At 33.9% G+C, this 19981-nt stretch overlaps 3 protein-coding genes across 3 annotated transcripts; 1 reads left to right on the top strand and 2 right to left on the bottom strand.

The window, feature by feature from the left end:
• Window positions 1-148: 148 nt before the first annotated feature.
• LOC107609654 (uncharacterized) lies at window positions 149-14519 on the top strand. The gene is made up of 39 exons (XM_016311662.3): window positions 149-386; window positions 1341-1405; window positions 1586-1685; window positions 1846-1953; window positions 2218-2334; window positions 2516-2666; window positions 2787-3034; window positions 3169-3360; window positions 3520-3596; window positions 3677-3794; window positions 4201-4284; window positions 4679-4774; window positions 4856-4957; window positions 5069-5137; window positions 5348-5443; window positions 5525-5632; window positions 6030-6143; window positions 6316-6399; window positions 6585-6713; window positions 7227-7425; window positions 7529-7672; window positions 8722-8765; window positions 9140-9223; window positions 9344-9412; window positions 9503-9579; window positions 9983-10052; window positions 10288-10437; window positions 10879-10944; window positions 11061-11205; window positions 11355-11419; window positions 11496-11561; window positions 11729-11822; window positions 12052-12088; window positions 12224-12281; window positions 12409-12519; window positions 12729-12796; window positions 13554-13620; window positions 13712-13780; window positions 13941-14519. Exons 1-39 carry the CDS (start codon window positions 156-158, stop codon window positions 14013-14015), a joined length of 4047 nt encoding a protein of 1348 aa, XP_016167148.2. The 5' UTR covers window positions 149-155; the 3' UTR covers window positions 14016-14519.
• Window positions 14520-18574: 4055 nt separating this feature from the next.
• LOC148553752 (uncharacterized) lies at window positions 18575-19216 on the bottom strand. Its single transcript, XM_088494873.1, has one exon. It carries the CDS (start codon window positions 19214-19216, stop codon window positions 18575-18577), a length of 642 nt encoding a protein of 213 aa, XP_088350999.1.
• Window positions 19217-19249: 33 nt separating this feature from the next.
• Window positions 19250-19864, bottom strand: LOC107607473 (uncharacterized). The gene has a single exon (XM_088494874.1). The coding sequence runs from the start codon at window positions 19862-19864 to the stop codon at window positions 19250-19252; it is 615 nt and encodes a 204-aa protein (XP_088351000.1).
• Between the last annotated feature and the right edge of the window lie 117 nt (window positions 19865-19981).

The raw sequence follows: 19981 nt of genomic DNA on the forward strand, positions 1-19981 counted from the left end.
AAGAGAGGGTAGAATATGGGAATGTGAACGCGGTAAAAGAAGTCAAACAGTGGTACGTAAGCTGCGCTGGAATGCGAGATGGTGGCAACGTCATGAGCTGGGGCGAGTAAGAGTAGCTACAGTTTAACTCTGCTCAGCACACTGTGTTTTTATAAATGCGGGTTTTTGACTCGCACGCTCTCTCACTCTCTTCCAAGTCCCACCCTTCCCGCAACAGCAAACGGTTTTTCTTTTCTTTTTCTTCTTTCTCTCTCTTCACACACACACACACAACCACCATTCCCCACTACTGCGCAAACACACAAACATCTCATTCCCTGCTCCAACCAATGGACCATCATCATCGTCTAGGGTTTCTCACCTCCTCCATACTCTCTCTCTTACAGGCAATGCCTCTCTCTTCTTCCACTTTTTACTCTTTCCTGTTTAGTTTCTGATTTCACCTTCATTCTTTCCGATTCCGCTCTTCTTTTGTGGAGCCGTGTTTCTAATTCAAAATCTATACTCGCTTTCGCCTCCTCTGCTCATCATTCTTCCTCAGATTCGGACGATACTTCTCAATTTTCTTTTTTTCTGTGAGAAAATGGATCCAGAGATGAACCACTGCTTCTTTTTTCTTCTTTTTTTTTTTTGTAATTATTATTGTTTGAATAAAAAGGATTATGGAAAGTTGCATTTGGTTTCGTTGTCAACGGAGGAAGTAAATGAGCCTGTGGTGGTGGACAACTGTGGAATTTCAATTTGAATTGGCGGAGTGTGAAACGGAGGAGAACATTCCGATGATTTCGGAATGCTTCAAGATTTCGGGAACGAATATGAAGCTTCCATAAGTAGAATAAATTATACTGAGGCGATGCTGTATCATAAGAAGTTTAATCCATTTTTTTCAGCAGTTTATGGTGTTCATTATGGCTGCGCAAACGTTATGAGCTTGCAAATTGTACGGACATTATGAATTTGCAACCTGTTATACGCTCAGAACACTACTGACGCAGAAAGAGGAAAATAAAAATTAAAAAAGAAAAGAAGAATGAAACAAAAAAAGAAAAGAAGAAGATAGATATTTTTTCTGGAAATTTGAATAAGCACTCTCATCACAAAAGTGGAGGTTATTTAGTATCTTTACAACTTCGATCCATCCTTTATGGATTAGACCTTTTTTCTTTTTTAACCTCCCTATTGAAGAAACAGGGGTGAGAGAGATTTTCGGCAGAGTATAATTTGTTCTATTTCATGAGCTCGGGCGGTGTTTCCTTGCTTGAATTGGATTTGATTGAATGCAACGGCATTGTGCACCTTACTTGGTCAGATTGCTAATTTCTCTCATTCATCTTTTGCAGGTTTATGTAATTTTATTTTTAGTAGCAGCAGACAATTTTTCGGCATCTGATGCTGCAGCAACTGGGTAAGCCACCTTCATACCTATACACAAGTACAGGCGTGGGTTTTTGTACCTGACAATGATTGGTTCATGAACAGCTGTGTTCCAGTTCTGGAATTTCCATTATGAATTTGAATGTGTGGAGGACAGAATTTGAATGTCCGTAATGATACAATATATTCAGTTCCATTTTCTTTTCTACAGGGAAAAACATGCCGAGAATCATTGTGCAATGTATGACATTTGTGGAAAGCGCATTGATGGTAAAGTGGTGAACTGTCCCTATGGTTCCCCAGCTGTGAAGGTATATATATTTATTTATTTCTACCTTTCTGTTTTCAAAATCAGAAGTTAAAAAACATAAACCTGTTTGGTCACACATTATATAATTATGAAGATTATTTCAGTTTGAACTTGAAAGCCTTAAAGTGTGGCTTGATCCTATGAATTATTGTATCTTTCAGCCAGATGATTTGCTTTCATCGAAGATCCAAAGTTTGTGTCCAACAATTACCGGGAATGTTTGTTGTACAGAGGCTCAGTTTGACACATTAAAGACTCAAGTCCAACAGGTAATCCTTTTAGCTAGATTTTAATTGTTGATGCATACTCATCATATACATACTATTTGAATTGATCAAACAAATGGGTTTCATCTTTCTTATTTTGTTGAAAGCAATTTTATGGATATATTATGGATTCCATACTAATACACTGGTTAGTGATAGTAATGCCTGTCCAGGTCATGGTGCTACATCTTTCTAGTTTATCTTTCTCATCAATCAATATTACTAGCATTTTAAATCCCAATGCTTATGCTTTCAATACTCTGGCAGGCTATTCCTTTTCTTGTCGGTTGTCCAGCATGCTTAAGAAACTTTTTGAATCTTTTCTGTGAGTTGACATGCTCTCCAAATCAGAGTTTATTTATCAATGTGACATCAATCGACAAGGTAAGGCTCTGTACATTCTTCTTTCCAATGCTAACTACTCTGAACAGAGATGTCACCAGTATTTGTGGTCGTATGCTTTTATGTTACCATTATCAGTAAATCAGATGCAAATCACAAATTGCTATGGCAATATTTTTAGAATGCAATTATTACTGAAGACTCCAATTGTTACAATTTTCAGGTAGGTGGTAATTTCACGGTGAGTGGGATTGACTATTACATTACTGATGCTTTTGGTGAAGGTTTATACGATTCCTGCAAGGATGTAAAATTTGGCACGACGAATTCTCGAGCTATGCAGTTCATTGGCGCTGGTGCTCAAAACTTCAAAGGTAATCTGAACTTTGAATCCTATAAATTGTGAGTGGGGCCATGGGTGTTTCTCTAATCGTATAAAATTATTCTTTTATTGTATGAAATTGTGATGCTTACATTGAGATTGCCTTTTGCAGAATGGTTTTCTTTTCTTGGTAGAAAAGCTGCCCTTTATAGTCTTGGTTCACCATATGCAATTACATTCCAGCCAAACCCAATCAAGTCATCTGGCATGAAGCCTATGAATGTTTCAACTTATTCATGTGGTGATATTTCTCTTGGATGTTCTTGTGGTGATTGTCCTTCATCATCAGTATGCTCTGATTCAGTTTCAACTACCACCCATAAGAGAGATTCCTGCACTGTGAAAGTCGGGTCTTTAGTGGTAAGGGAGCATATTATCAAGATTTTGATATTTCCCAACACATATGTATCTTGTTTGTACAAATAAAACATGGTTTAAGTTTAAATCTAATCAATGTCCTTCACTAATATGCTTTTACTGTTTGATATCTGTAGGTGAAATGTGTTGATTTGATTTTAGCAGTCCTATACATCATATTGATGGCTGTGTTCTTGGGTTGGGGATTTTATCATCGTATAAGGGAGAGAAAGCTGTCATATAGAACAAAACCAGAGTCTAATGTCATTAGTGGCAGTGTGGTGCACTCTCATAATAGGGAGAAGGATGAGAATCTCCCCATGCGGCAGGTTATAATATGTCATTTTTTTTTCATTATATGAAAGCTTGAGAACTGTTTTATCTTTATTTTAAAATTTTTAAACAAGGTTTTACTTCACTTTCTTCCTTGTGAATGCTTGTCATAAATCTGACTCTGTTTTGACTTTTTACTGATGATGATGAATAAGATGATTGAAGGGGCTCCAGAAAACAGAAGTGGAGTTCAGCTCTCCACTGTGCAAGGATACATGTCAAAGTTTTACAGGTCACTGCCCTTGCTATGGTTATGTGATATGTGAACTTATATATGGACAATATCTAACCTCTTTTTGCAAACATGATCAGGAAATACGGATTGTATGTAGCTAGAAATCCAATTACAGTCTTGTTATCATCTCTGGCTATAGTTCTTCTTCTCTGTCTGGGGCTAATCCGATTCAGGGTTGAGACACGGCCTCAGAAGGTAACTATCCCATGGTTGTTTCTCTGTTGTTTTAAATGCTCTGCTTCATTCTATTCTTTTTTCTGAAGAAGCTTGTATCCATCTCTGACAAAAGTTGTTTCGTTCTTTGTAGTTCAGCCATTCAATGTATTTGATTTCTCTACCAATAAATATATTTCTTATTTCAATTCCGAGAGCTTTTAAGTATTTGGCTTTAACTCTCCTCTCACTTGTCTTGTAATAGTATTAAAATACAATGAAAGATTGGCAATTTTGACTTCTAATGTACTGAAAAATGAATTGAATAGGGAATGAGGAAGTAGCTTTTTTGTTCTGTTATCGTGGCTTTCTGAACTTCCTCTATCGTCTTCTTTATATAATTCTTTGAATCAGCATTAATTTTTGAATATAACTACCTACATTTCAGCTTTGGGTAGGACCTGGCAGTAAAGCAGCACAAGAGAAACAGTTTTTTGACAGCCATCTTGCTCCATTTTACAGAATTGAACAGGTTCTTATGTTGGCTCCTTTTTCTTTTTTCTTGTTAGTCCCCAGAATAGATCAGCTTGTCAAGTTCATTATTGATGCATCATGCAAAATTCTGCCTTTAATGTTCTCCTAACTATTTTATTTATCAACTTTCTTTCACTTTCTTCCCTTTTCTCGTGGAAATTTATTCATATTTTTTTTTCATTGACTTCCAACACTTGCATTTAGGGAAGATTACTTCAGGACTTTTTGAAAAGCTACCATTCTTAAATAAAGCCTTAGACATTATACATTATGTGGCAGATGGCATAAAGGAGCACTCTTATCATTTCTCCTCTAATAGCTTAATTGATGTCAATATTGACTGGATTTGATTTTTCCCTTTTATTTAGATGAATGACACTTTTATTTTTCAGCTCATACTGGCAACAGTACCAGATAAAGTGAATACTACATCACCAAGAATTGTGTCCGAGGAAAACATTAAATTTCTCTTTGAAATACAAAAGAAAGTAAGTGTTCCATTTAGCAGTACTACATAAATATTCTGTTCATATTTTAGGATTGTGAAGGCATTCCTTTAATGCTGTCAGGTTGATGCAATTCGTGCTAATTATTCTGGCTTGATGGTATCTCTTCAAGACATCTGTATGAAGCCACTAGACAAAGATTGTGCCACTCAGAGTGTCCTGCAGGTATAGTTATTGATATTCAGCTAGCTACCTTTAATATTTCATCATCACATTCTAATAAATTTGCATGATTTGAACATCTTTTGATTAATGTTTTTTTCTTCCTGGTTGTAGTACTTCAAAATGGACCAAAAAAATTTCGATGATTATGGCGGAGTTGACCATCTCAATTACTGTTTTGAGGTACCAAATTTTATCTTTGCATCTTGAAGTTGATTATACTAGTAGATGTTAATTTTGGATATTTGCAAGTTTGCATATGAAACAATAACAAAGATCTCCTGCCAGAATATGGCTTATATTCAACTATAATAAATTCCTTTATGTGAGATTTTTACTTTTGTATAATTGCAGGATGCAACTGACCTGATTATTTTCTAATGTTTCTTTCAGCATTATTCCTCAGCAGACAAATGTATGAGTGCATTTAAAGGTCCTCTTGATCCAAGCACCGTCTTAGGGGGTTACTCTGGGAATGATTACTCTGAGGTACTTTCTCTACTCTTCTACTTTTTAATAAGTTGAATTTTGTGGAGCATATGATAACTATATTATGATCTATCAAGACAGGCATCTGCGTTTATCATAACTTATCCTGTGAATAATGCTGTTGATGGAGAAGGTAATCAAACCGCCAAGGCAATTGCATGGGAGAAGACTTTTATTCAGTTGGTGAAGGTAATATCCTGTACTTATTTTTTTCTCCCTTCCTTTTGCTCATCGGTATTTTCATCATCCCTTTATAAGAACCACAAGTCCCCACATATCCTTATCCTGCATTGGCCAATTCTGTTCCGCAGAAAGGAACCTTATCAAGAGTGCTCCATTGTCATTCATCCCTAGGAAGTACTTATGTTGTGTTCGATTCTCATTGAGTCTTAACATTCACATTTAGCTTATTTTAGCCATCCAATAACTAGTCCTTCTGGCCTATCTAACAGAGATTGAATACATTTTCTAGTAGGTTACTTGGTCGTCTTGTGATGTGAAAGAGTCATGGACTCATGGAACTATTGCCATTCCCATCATTTCTCTTTTTTTTGATTTCCCATTTTTACTATGTCCTTTGATATAGGATGAGCTATTACCGATGGTGCAATCAAGGAATTTGACACTTGCTTTTTCGTCTGAAAGCTCCATCGAGGAAGAGTTAAAAAGAGAAAGTACTGCTGATGCTATTACTATAGTGGTATCACCCTCTTTCTGATTCACGCTGTTTGCTTGTCCTGAATAATATTTAAGAACAATTTTTAATCTGAGGCATGATTATGGGAACTATGTGAATTGAGTTATATGCCTTGTATTTCTAAAATCGTTTTTATTTGTTGATACCAGTTGTTTAATCCCTCATTTTATTGCAGGTTAGTTATCTCGTGATGTTTGCATATATATCTCTTACTCTAGGAGATACACCACATCCTTCTTCTTTCTATATTTCATCGAAGGTGCAGTCAAACAGCTGTGCCAAACCATCTTTCTTTTTATTCTCTTTTTTCTTTATCTTGGTTCCTCCATGTTGCTCCACTTTATTAATGTACATGATGACAACAGGGTGCATCAAACACTTCTCTCACCAAGTAGGAGATTTTTAAGGTACTTAAATATATAATTCTGTAATTCTGGATTACAGGTATTGCTTGGTCTTTCAGGAGTACTGCTTGTTATGCTTTCTGTCCTTGGATCAGTTGGATTTTTCAGTGCCCTTGGTGTTAAATCAACACTGATCATCATGGAAGTTATCCCATTTCTTGTTCTAGCTGTAAGTCATTGTTTGCCTGATCTTTCTGAAATCTTGGTTACAATTTAAAATCAGAAAAAATGTGCAAGCTAATAGTTAGAAAGAAAAGCTGAGAACTAAATGAAATTTGGATAAAAAACTGAAGTTACTATAAAATACCATTTTCCTTTTTTATTTAAAAAAAAAAAAAGTGTTTAATGCCATTTGTATACAATATCGTTTCTGAGCTTTTGAGACAAACTAAGCATATTGAGTGCTACAAAGAATTATCTTTGGTAGTCTAAAGCATCCCATTCTTAATATAGGATTGTTCCGTTCAAGCCAGATGAACATCAATGGTGATTAGGTCCATAGAGATAAAGTGTGCCTACCTGTCCCAACTTCTAATTAGTTGCAAGTTTGTTTAATCAAAGTTTCTGTAGAAATGGATAATAAAATATCTACAATTGTATAGTAGTAGAACATCATAGTCAAATTCAGCCATTGTATTGCCAATAACCAACTCTTTTTTATTTTTCAATCTTTTTTGGTTAGGTTGGTGTGGATAACATGTGTATACTAGTTCACTCAGTGAAAAGGCAAAAACTTGAGCTACCTTTAGAAGAACGAATGAGCAAGGCTCTTGTGGAAGTTGGACCATCAATAACATTGGCTAGTTTATCAGAGGTTTTAGCATTTGCAGTTGGATGCATTATTTCGATGCCTGCATGCCGCGTGTTCTCCATGTTTGCAGGTAAGTAATTCCTTTTGGAATTTTATGACTTTGCTAGTCTCAGTTTCTTTTCCTGTTGTGTAAAATTCTAATCCTTAAATTTCCTTCATGATTTCTTTCACAGCATTGGCTGTTCTTTTGGATTTTCTCCTCCAAGTTACAGCTTTTGTTGCTCTGATAGTTCTAGACTCCCTGCGAACAGAGGATATGAGAGTCGACTGTTTTCCATGCATAAAAGTCCATTCATCACATGCTGACCCTGATAAAAGTATGAACAAAATATTACTTCATGGAACTACAATATCTTGCTATATCTTGTCTCAATTTGATTATGAGCTTTCCCCAATTCCTCTATAACTAGAATGAGACCCGCGTTACGTGCGGAGAGGTAAATTAATTATACTATATAGTATATTCTAATATTATTTAGAGAGTGATTAGATAATATGCATATTAATGTTAAATTTGAAGTGTTTTATATTAAAAATATTTTATAAAATATTTATTTGATAATTTGCATATAATTCCATATAATTATTCAATTAAAATATAATACAAATTGGATTATAGATTATTTTTTTTAGGAATTTGAATTCATTTATTTTAAAAAATATATAATTTTTTTTATATTAGTGCTGTACAAACCTACATATTTATTGTTTTCATTGTTTGTAAATAATTAAAGGAAAAATTTAGAAAAAAATAAATTCGAATAAAAATACCAAAAATATAGTATAAAATTATGAATTAATTTTATAATCATGATATAGTTGAATATACCTAGTAAGGAGATGTTGTGCCAAATTTGAACTTACTTGAAAGAGTTTTTGACAATTTGTATGAGAGATTAACAAATAAAGTAATAGTAATAAGAGTTGTATGTAACATGATTAGTAAATAGACCAAATTGTGTAGTAGTAAGAGTCTTATATAACATGTATAAGTAAATCCAATAGTGTGGGATTTCAATATTTGTAACTGAAATTTTATAATTATGATTATTATGACATTTTATTTGTATATATTTATTGTATTTAATTAATAATTTATGTATCAATTGAATAATAATAATAATAGGTAAGTTTTTTTTTAATTTTTTTTTTCTAAAATGATTAGTTGATTAGTTGATTCTCATATGTTGCTATGTATTTAGAAGTGCTGATGTGGCATCATTAGAAAAAATTAATATGGCTAAAACTCATTGCATAAAAAATTAGTATCAACTTTTATAAATTATAGATAGATAGATAGATAAGTTGTATATTTGGAGGACCAAAATGGTCATTTATTGAAGTTTGTTTTTTCTTAACTTGTCAGGAATCGGAAGGAGAAAGCGTGGTTTATTGGCACGTTATATGAAGGTAAAACAACATCTGTATTACCAATTCAATAACTTATTACTGGTACTTCTAAAATATATGACCAAATTACTAAGAATTTAGGGCAATGTTACCTTTGTATGTGCTGCTTTAATGTTGTCATAAATTTAATTTTTCTACGATCTTCTACTAATGGAGGCTATGACTTTGTGTCAAGCCTGGTCAGCAGGCATTTATCCCCAATATTTAGGTTACAATTCATGGTTCTGTCAACCTTTTGAGTTTCTTTTTTTCATTTTTGTATGGATTTTAAATTAATTAACATTGTCTTTTTCTCCAACAATTTTTTACTTCAGTATATAGTGTTGCTTACTACCTTGTTCTTATCCCATTGATTGTTCCTTACCTTTTTTCAGGAGGTTCATGCTCCCATTCTGAGCATATGGGGAGTAAAAATTGTTGTCATTGCTATATTTGTAGCATTTGCATTTGCTAGCATTGTAAGTCTTCATTTTTCTTTGCACTCTTGTAGTTGTTGTGACATTAATCAAATCATACATGTAATTCTATTTCACTATACCCCATTCCTATCTTAATTTGTCTTCATCTGAACCTTATAGGCACTGAGTACTAGAATTGAACCTGGTCTGGAGCAGCAGATTGTTCTTCCACGAGACTCGTATCTTCAGGTTTAATACTTTTGTTTGCTCCCTACTACATTCATGTTTCTTTTTCATGTGTAATTTGTTATCTTCAAGCTCGTATATGTCTTCCTGCAGGGATATTTCACTAATGTGTCAGAATATCTCAGAATTGGACCACCTTTGTATTTCGTTGTGAAGAATTATAACTACAGGTACTAAATGTTTGGTTCATCTCATCCTCTATTATGCTTAATGTGATAAATTTTTCGGACTCTGTTAAAGTTAAAGTGATGCATTCCAGTGTTACTGGTTACTGCTGTGTTTTTGTAATATTTCCTTCTTGAATAATATTTATTGTAACTTGTGGTTCACAAAGTTTATCCACTTACGCTAAAAGGTAGCATTGATCATAAGTTGTTTCACCCAACCAAAGCTTTATGAAGTTAATTGTTAATTCTTCACTGAGTCTTCTTCAGTTATGATATATTAGTATTTCAGCAGGGTAAGTTTCAAAGTATTCATGATTCATATGTTTCTGACTAGGACATACTTAATCTTGCCTTAGTACTATAATAGTCAAGAATGATTAATTCTAATGTTATTTCCTCACTTCAGCTCAGAATCAACACAAACAAATCAGCTTTGCTCCATTAGCCAATGCAATTCAGACTCTCTTTTAAATGAGGTAAGTCATTAGCTGTTAACTGACTTTACTTGATTCTATATGATGTAGCCATACCTCATTTTGGTTTTTCCTGGGACATTCAATGTTACAAATTCTTGTTTATTTTATTTTTACTATTATTATTGATGGGCCATTGGGTTTTCTTTTTATAGTTGTTTTGTTTGCACTCTGCCAGCAGTCCAAGATTATCTATCAACTTGGACACTTATTATGGGTGCTGTCTTTTACCATGTAGATTTCTAGGGCAGCCCTTGTGCCGGAGACTAGTTATATTGCCAAGCCAGCTGCCTCTTGGCTTGATGATTATCTTGTGTGGGTGTCTCCAGAAGCATTTGGGTGCTGCAGGAAGTTCACAAACGGGAGTTATTGTCCTCCTGATGATCAGGTCTGGTGTACATGATATTTTTTGAACTTTTCTCGGATCCCAATTTTGTCATAAAGACGTGCTTATTACATTCTGTTAGGGGACTCTCGATCATAGTTTTTACAGTAATTTCACTATACAGAAATTTTCATGACCTGGGGAAATGTATTCGTTGTAGCCAGAAGATTAATGAACATTGCTAGGATTTTACTCAATATAGTAGACCTAAACTTTCATTTTGATTACTTTATTTCTTCTATTTTTAGTGTGTTAAATAGGAATATTTTAGCAGAATAATTGTTTAGTAGCCAAAAAAAAAAAATTTGGATCACTACCTGGAAGATGAGATTTTGCTTTAATTGAGAGGGAAAAGGTGTTGATGAAGGATAAGATTTCAATGTAGTACTCCAAGTTTATCATGATTTTGCTTTAACTGACTAAGGTTTTTCCTTATTAATCCAGCCTCCTTGCTGCTCTGCTGGTGAAGGATCTTGTGTTTCAAATGGAGCATGCAAAGATTGCACAACGGTCTGCTATTTTATTTTATTTTTTGTTTTATTTATTTTGGATATTTTGTAAAGTAAACTATGATGATTTCTTGTTTTGTTCTGAGGCCTTAATCAAACAATATTTGGATTGCGCAGTGTTTTCGTCATGCAGATTTGCGGAATGATCGTCCCTCTACAACACAATTTAAGGATAAACTTCCATGGTTTCTTAGTTCTCTGCCTTCTGCTGATTGTGCAAAAGGTGGTCATGGGGCTTACACCAGCAGTGTAGATCTGAAAGGTTCCGGTCGAATTCATTCTTTCAAGTCCTTTTTTTCTTGTTTAATTCAACATAGGGATGGGTTGGGGTATCCTGGAAGCCTAACCAGTTTAAGTTCCTGTGTGAGTACTATCTGACTTTGGGATGAACTATTTGGGTTGCGTTTTCAGGCTATGACAGTGGTATTATCCAGGCATCATCATTCCGTACTTATCATACTCCACTCAACAAGCAGGTAGGATTTCTTATTGTTTGTTCTATGATTACTGTAGCATCAAACAGTCCAAAGTTTAACAGTAAAAATTTTTTAGATTGACTATGTTAATTCCATGAGGGCTGCTCGAGAGTTTGCTTCAAGAGTTTCTGATTCTTTAAAGGTGATGTTTCATTCATTTCTACTTGGTGAATCATGTTAATTTTTGTCCTTTTAGATATATAATGTTGAAATAACATCAGCATGTAACACTGTATCTGGAAATCCAGACATACTCTTTTGTTGTGCTACATTTACTATGTCCAAGCTGAAATTCCTTTTCTGATACAGATTGAGATCTTCCCATATTCGGTGTTTTATATGTTTTTCGAGCAATACCTTAATATATGGAGGACTGCACTGGTCAATCTTGCAATAGCTATTGGTTAGTATTTTGAGAAACCCCTATGCATTTTCTCATGCCATCATAAGCCTTTTCTGGTCAGAATTCTGTGCAAGTAAAGTGTTCTTTTCAAGAAAATATATGGATGTTCATATGGAAGAGACTGAAGGGGATTGATCCTTACGGAAATAATCTTCAATTTATTTATTAAGCATGTGTGTTGATTTTGAGCTTGTAAGATATTAACAAAATCTTATAATGGATGTAACAGGTGCAGTATTTATTGTGTGCTTGGTTATCACATGCAGGTGGGCATCAACTTATTTTGGGAATGATTTTCAAGCTATAATTTTTATTTCTCTTCCAATTTCCACAATTTTGTTAAAGCATTTGATGAATCAATTGTCTTGGTCTAATAATCTTTTTGATTTAAAACTCTGTAGTTTATGGAGCTCAGCAATCATTTTGTTGGTGTTGGTGATGATTGTTGTAGATCTCATGGTATTTTTTTTCTTAAGCTGTACTTGATTTTTCACTTCCCGTTTATTGAACCAAGTCATACAGCACCTAGTTGATATTTTTGAATTCTGCATCACCTAGTTAATTTGTTTAAAATTATGCTTTGTAGGGTGTGATGGCCATTCTGAATATCCAGTTGAATGCTGTTTCAGTGGTCAACCTTGTTATGTCAGTGGGCATTGCGGTCGAGTTTTGTGTACATATGACTCATTCTTTTGCTGTTAGTATCACTCTGCTTTCCAGTATTTTTCAATTTGAATAATCCATATGCATAATTGTATCATTTTGAAATTCTTTCATGTAAGAGCTATCAAAGTTATTAACTCTTTAATACTTGATATTTTCTCACAAAATGGTTTTTGTCAGTTGCTCATAATTTTTCTCTACAAACTGGTTTCTGTCAGTTGCTCATGACCAGTTTTACTGCAGGTAACTAGTGGAGACAAAGATCAACGTGTTAAGGAGGCTTTGGGTACAATGGGGGCTTCAGTTTTCAGGTGATTTGTCCTGGCAGCAATTTAATTTTTAGTTTGAATCAATCAGCATCTGCATCCAACCTAGTGAGGCGGTCCCAAATTTTTACCCCGCATTTTTACCCCGCTCTGCCTAACGGTGGATTGGCAGGTTAACGGGCTAATCCTGCCAATTCTCTCTTTTTTTTTTTTGAAAAAGTTATTAAATTATTAAATATTAAAAAATATATATAATTTTACCAAAGTTTCAATAAACTTATAATTTCTAAAGACATAAAAAAATTATAATGTCTAAATTCACAAACACTAAAGTTTTTATAATTTTAAATATCTAATAAACAAAATCATCAACCAAGTTTATTTGAAACAAAATACTAAAACTAACATTGTTCAAAGCAAAACAAACATTGTCCAAAACATATAATTAAACATTGTTCAAGTTTCTAATCAATCAAACATAGTCCAAATTATAACTTAAAGTAAAATGAACAAACATTCCAAATACAAGCACAAAAGTAACATTCTAAATTTAATTATGATCTTTAAAGCCAAAAGCCCGCCCCGCCCCGCCAAAACCCGTGGATTAGGCAGTGTGGGTTAGGCGGGCTTTTTTTATTATAATGGTCTCAAATTTATAGCACGGCCCGCCTTTTTTGGCGAGTTATGCAAGCTTGCTCAGCGGGTTTCGGCCCGTTTGCTACCCCTAAACCCAAGAACCATCTTATTTTCTTTAATTTATGATATCATTTCTGAAATAGATTTACTTATACGCTGATTGCAGTGGCATTACACTAACAAAGCTTGTTGGAGTTATTGTTCTTTGCTTCTCAAGGACAGAAGTTTTTGTGGTATTATGAGTTCATCTTTAGTTTATCCTCTTAATTATGGACAGAAGTATGTGTGTATATATATTTCTATACTAACTTTTGCATTTTGCAGGTATATTACTTTCAGATGTACTTGTCATTAGTACTTCTTGGTTTCTTGCATGGACTTGTTTTCTTGCCGGTCAGTGTTGTTTTTGTTTTTGCTTTTGTTTTTCATGAAAATACATTGAATGAAAGGGTAGAGCGCCAGGAATACTACAACATACTAAGGATGATCACGTTCGAACTTTCAACTGTCTTCGATACTGAACATATTTTGTTTTTATTGTTTTTGGCTGCAGGTTGTATTAAGCATCTTTGGTCCTCCTTCAAGATGTATTGACCAAGGGGAGAATCATTCATCAACTTCTTCATAGAACATACAGTTGTGATTGGATTATGCGTCGTCGGCAACTAGTTAAGAAGCATCTGTGAAGTACAGAATGTTAATAGGCGAAAAGGCAGATAGGAAAATACACCAATTTTGACTTGGCCGCCACTGAACTAGTGTATATGATGACTCATTGGTACCCAGTTAAGCACCTCTTGTATGTAAGGTTACTGTGAAAGTAATGAAAAGAAAAAACATTAAAATGATATAAGGTTCATAGAAGAAAATGAAGTTTTTTAGTAACTATATCTGATGAAATTACTAGATTCTGAAGACGAAGTGTGTTTATCCGTAGCGTGCAATAGCTGACTGAAATCGTGTTAGAACTAGGATTAGGACAAAGGAGGAGCTCAAACCAATGTAGCTACCTAAGTAACATTTAAGAAAAGTTTCATTTTTTTTCTGATTGTATGTAATGATAACCAACTGTATGTGCACACTAATACCTAATAAGTGACGTTGGCAATCACTTTTTTTCGTCGATACTAAATTACAATGGGTCCTTTATTTTTAAAATGCTGAGTGTTGGTCCTGAGAATGCGTTCAGGTGGTGTAAGCTCTTGACAAGTTGAGTAGTTGACATAAAGAAATGAGGCAAAATCCAGAGTCATTTGCACCCTTTAGAAATGGAAAAACGCACACGGGAGTCTATGACGCAAGAACAAATAGAACATATGAGATGACTTAATCGTTAATATATAGTTATATAATGACAACACTCTACATCCTGACAAGTGACAACGCTGGCTGGTAGGGTTCTCAGCAACCATGAATGTGCAAGTGATGTATGCAATTTGCATACGTTCATAAAAATTTTAATTCAATAGCGATTTTTCTTACTTTTATGACGCATTATGGCATTAAAGTTAATGAATATATTGAAATGCTTAGCTAAAGTCGTTCTGGCATTACGAATTTACGACTACAAGGAGCAAAGACCCAAGAGTAGAAATATATTTATAATATATAAAAAAATATTAAGTGAATAAATTATTTTTTAATTAAGTCTAACTAAGTCTTTATTTTTTTTCTTATATCTCTTTTTTTCTTCCTTTTTCTTCAACTAAAATTTTTAAATATTAATACTTAAATTATTAGATTAATTTAGTTAAACTTAATTATTAAAATAATTTGGTCGTACAATATCACTATAAAAAAATTGAGAAAAGGACAAATAGGTCCTTAATCTTTTGGTATGCGGATATTTAAATCCCTAACGATTTGAAAATATATTTAAATCCCAAACCTTCTCAAAATTTGGACACATCGATCCTTCTGTTTACTTGGGTTTGGCAGACCCAACGAAAAAATCAAACATAACTTTTGTTCTACTGACTTAGCCGATATATGAATGCACACGTGGGAAAATTTTTAAAATAGGACAAATTAGACCCAGTGATCGATATGTCCACTGGTCACCTTGTGCTGTTCGTTGCTTGAATCTTATTCTAAAAGATATAAGCAGCATACCAGTATATTTCTAACTTTGCAACACGTACTTCGAAGATTACAGTGTTTGTGTATAATTATACGGTGTTTTTGTCTTGGCTAAGACAAAGAACTACTCGAAAGGAGATTGTTTGTCCATGTGCAACTCATTTTGCCACTGTTTTCATCACATTGAAGAGTATCTTTGAGCGCAAGGCGGATTTATAAGCATTGGTTGTTAATACACACTTTACCGGACACAAATTAGGAACGAGTACTAATGATAGAGCTACGAGTGCAATTATCCTAGACAACAAATTTTGGGATGATTGTTTTACTGTATGCAAACTTGTGAGTTCAGTGATTAAATTGATGAGGTTGGTAGATGCTGATGATAAATCATCATTGGGATATGTCTATGAAGGTATGTTGAGGTCAGAAAATGGAATCAAAGAAATGTTCAAGCATAGTAAGACTGCACATCAACCTTACACAAAGATTATCAACTCAAGATGGGACAAACATTTGAAAAAAAAATCTTCATGCAGCGGCTTATTTCTTGAATCCTGCTTGCTTTTTTGATGAAAATTATAAAAAAGTACCTGACGTCATATGAGGTTTACTTAATCTTGTTACATTGCATTGCAAGGTTAATAATTTAGATTCAGTTGAGGCAATGAAAGAAATACACTTATATAGAGATCAAAAGGAAAGCTTTGATAGGCCTGAAACTTTTTGAGCTGCAAAAAATTTCAACCTGGTAAGAATATCTATTTGACAATAACTTATTTAGTTATTTTATGTTTTCATTTCCTTAATTTGATAACTAATACTCGAGCTATGAGATTGTAACTTGTAGATGAATGGTGGAGGTTGTTTAGTGGTTCTGCTCCATGTTTACAAAATATGGCAGTTCGCATTCTTAACCAAGCATCTGCTTTTTCGGGGTGTGAAAGGAATTGGAGTCTTGTTTTTTTTATTAAATTCATACAAAAAGAAGGAATAGATTGGAGCATGATAGGCTAAGTGATATTGAGTATGTTACATATAATTTACGTCTTAAATCCAAGTAATATATGTCATCCTTTCATTTCATATAATTAGATTTTGTGGAGTTAATATACTAGGCTTATCATATATTGTATTTAATTTGTTAGGACGGAAAGATAAAAAAGAAAGCAAAAGGTTCAATATGATCCAATTGATATTGACAGTATTGATTTGGTTGACTTTTGGGTGACAAAAGAGGTTGTTAAAAAAGAGTCTAATCTTTTAAGTAATATTGAAGACTTACTTTGTGAGTATTATAGTTTATTGTCTGATCATTTATTACAATAGTTTTAATATTTAATTTATTGATAACGTGTTATATATTTTGTTAAATGAGATTGATGCTGATTTAGATTAAAGTAGTGGTGGTGGTGGTAGTAGTAGTATATTTTATGCTGCACAACTTCATTTTTTTGGTCCAAGTAGTGGAAATGAAGGTGATGATATCAATAAAGCAAATCTGCAGCAAGTTATGGCGGATTTTGATGATTGATGAAAAACTTGGATGAGTTAGATGTTGACATTTTATGTTTGATTGATTGTTTTTGTTATTTGACTTTTGAGTTTGTATTTGAATGAGATCATAACATTCTGGTTTATGTAGTACTTTTCATTTGGATGATATTTTAAAGTTTATATTAGACTATAATTATGTTTTAATGTGTTTATTTATATTTTATTTATTATTTAATTATAAAACAATTTTTTTGGTTTAACTACGGTCAAATCGATTAAACCTATAAACTAATGAACCAGTAGTTAGAATAGTTCGATGATTGATTCGATTTTCAGAACCTTAGTCTAGATTTTAAGAAAGTCAAGAATTTAAATGTATTTTTAAATTATGAAGAATATAAATGTATGCGGATCAAAAGTTTAAGGAGCTATTTATTTTTTTTTTTTAAAGTTAAAATAGTACTTACTATATTTTTAAAAGTTAAAATAGTACTTTTTTTTATTAAGTTAAAATAGTACTTACTATATTAAAAGCTCAACGTGATGTAGCTGGGCCAAGGGATGACGAGTTAGCTATTGGGTCATGGGTTGGAGTAAATGCTGCTGCTGGTCCGGGTCGGTACATAATGCAAGGCGAGTTAACTCGTTCCTTGGAACAGGTAGTAGCGACAATGGTCCGCTTGGTAGGAGTGGGGTCGTGCACCACTGGAAGACGCCGGTGCGACTAGGCCGATGAAGCAAGAAGCGATCCAGTGGCACATGTTACGAACTTACGGTATGGTTTGCGGCACCTCGACGGAAAAGGGGAGATCCATACGGTAGTGAGATACATATCGGTGGTCGTGGCACATAGTAGTGTCAATTAAGCCTTCAGCCTTAGAACTAGCCCTAAACACTTTAATATTTTTTGCCTTTGGCCAAAAACTTTAAAAGAAAATTTTTACTGGCCCTAACCCCAGAAGGCTCAAAAACCAAGGTTAGAATAGGGTAAGTCCACTGAGCCCTAACACCTCCCCTCCCCCCTCCCAAAACAAACACAAATCCTGTAACCTGTACTCTTCTCTCGTTTGTGTAGCCCTAATTCACACGATGTGCTCTTTACTCTTTTTACAGGAATTCCTAACCTCTATTTTGCTCTGGTCTCTGTCGTCGCTGTCAATTTCAGCAACTGCTGTCGTCGTTCTTAGTCTCTCTTCTAGCATTATTCTTAGAGCATCTCCAGTAGAGAATTCATCACAGTCTGTATTTATGGCTCACCTGTCATAAAAAATAACTCCACATCAGTTTTTGCATCATAAATAGTAAATAGAAACTCAAAACATCTCTCTCTTTTTCATTAAAAAAAACTAATTTTAGTTTCTGTTGTGGTCCCACTTAATTAATTAATTAATTAAAATACTTAAAATTAATGTAATTATTTTTTTAATAATATTATTTAGATTTATAAATTTAAAAATAATTCACTATTAAAAGATATTAATATTAATAAAATTCATATATAATTATAATACACAATATATAATTTGGGATTACACTAATTTTTGTAAAATTACTTAATGTAAAGAAAAACATAATTAAACTCTATAGTTGACGACAAGCATTGTGAAATTATCATATGTGTTCAATCAAGTCTTCTTTCAATTGTCTATGCTGCTGCCTATTTTGAAGTTGGACATTTCTTTGGAGAAATTGATGGTATGGTGCAAAATCTTCCTCCCCCAGCTGAGGTTGTGATAAGCCATTTTCGACATCATCATACTCTAAGTCTTGAGCAAAATTTCCTGCGTAAGTGTCTCTTTCATCATCAACAATCATATTATGCAATATAATACAAGCTCTCATTATGTTGGCAAGTTTCTTCTTTTTCCAAATGTGAGCTGGACCACGTATAATTGCAAAGCGTGCTTGCAACACTCCGAATGCTCGCTCCACATCTTTTCTTTGCCCTTCTTGGTATTGTGCAAATAACTTGCGTTTCTCCCCTTGTGGCTTTGAGATTGATTTGACAAATGTGGCCCATTCATGATAAATACTATCTGCTAAATAGTATCTCATAGTATAATTTTTACTATTAATAGTATAATTTACCTCTGGAGCATGGTCATTTAGAATATCATCGAACACCGGAGAACGATCTAACACGTTGATATCGTTATTTGAACCAGAAACTCTAAAGAACGCATGCCATATCCAAAGGTCTGAAGATGCTACAACCTCAAGTACTATGGTTGCAACCCCACGATAACCACTCATGTACACATCTTTCCACGCCTTTGGACAATTTTTTCATTGCCAATGCATGCAGTCAATGCTACCCAACATGCTAGGAAAGCCACGACCCTCTGCCATTCGTAGCAGGCGTCGTACATCATTTGGATTTGGTTTTCTCAAGTATTCATCCTCAAACACCGAAATGACACATTTAACAAATTTTTTCAAGCATTCAATTGTAGTGCTGTTGCCTATACGCACATAATTATCAACAGCATCAGTTGCTATACCATATGCTAACATCCATATCACAGTGATACATTTTTGGAGTGATGACAAGCCTCTTCTTCCAGTTGCATCAAACCTTTGTTGGAAATACGGATAGACGTTTGAGAGAGCGTCTACTATTCGAAGGAACACATGTCTTCTCATTTGAAATCTCTGTCGAAAAATGTCAGTATTATACACCGGTTCATCTGCAAAATAATCTTGGAAAAGGTGATCATGCCCTGCTTCTCGATCTCTGTTGATCCATCTACGAAGAGTTAGGATAGAGCTTCTATCGATATCTTTTTCTTCTGAATCTTTGAGTAAACACTCATCGATCCAATGATCTATGAGTGTGTTATCTTGCCGTCTTCTTTTGCCATACAAAGCCTCATTAAACATATCATTAAAATTTCTAGCCATATCTTGAAATGTAATTTTTAGTACTCTTTCGAGATGAGAAACAAGAGTTGAAATGGAGTTGCAGAGTCATTGATAGTTGATATTTATAAGTGTGTCTGCAATAAGTACCTACTTCTC

This window comes from Arachis ipaensis, chromosome B7 (genome assembly GCF_059453495.1).
Source record: "Arachis ipaensis isolate K30076 ecotype BB chromosome B7, ASM5945349v1, whole genome shotgun sequence".
In the NCBI taxonomy this organism is placed as follows: Eukaryota; Viridiplantae; Streptophyta; class Magnoliopsida; order Fabales; family Fabaceae; genus Arachis; species Arachis ipaensis.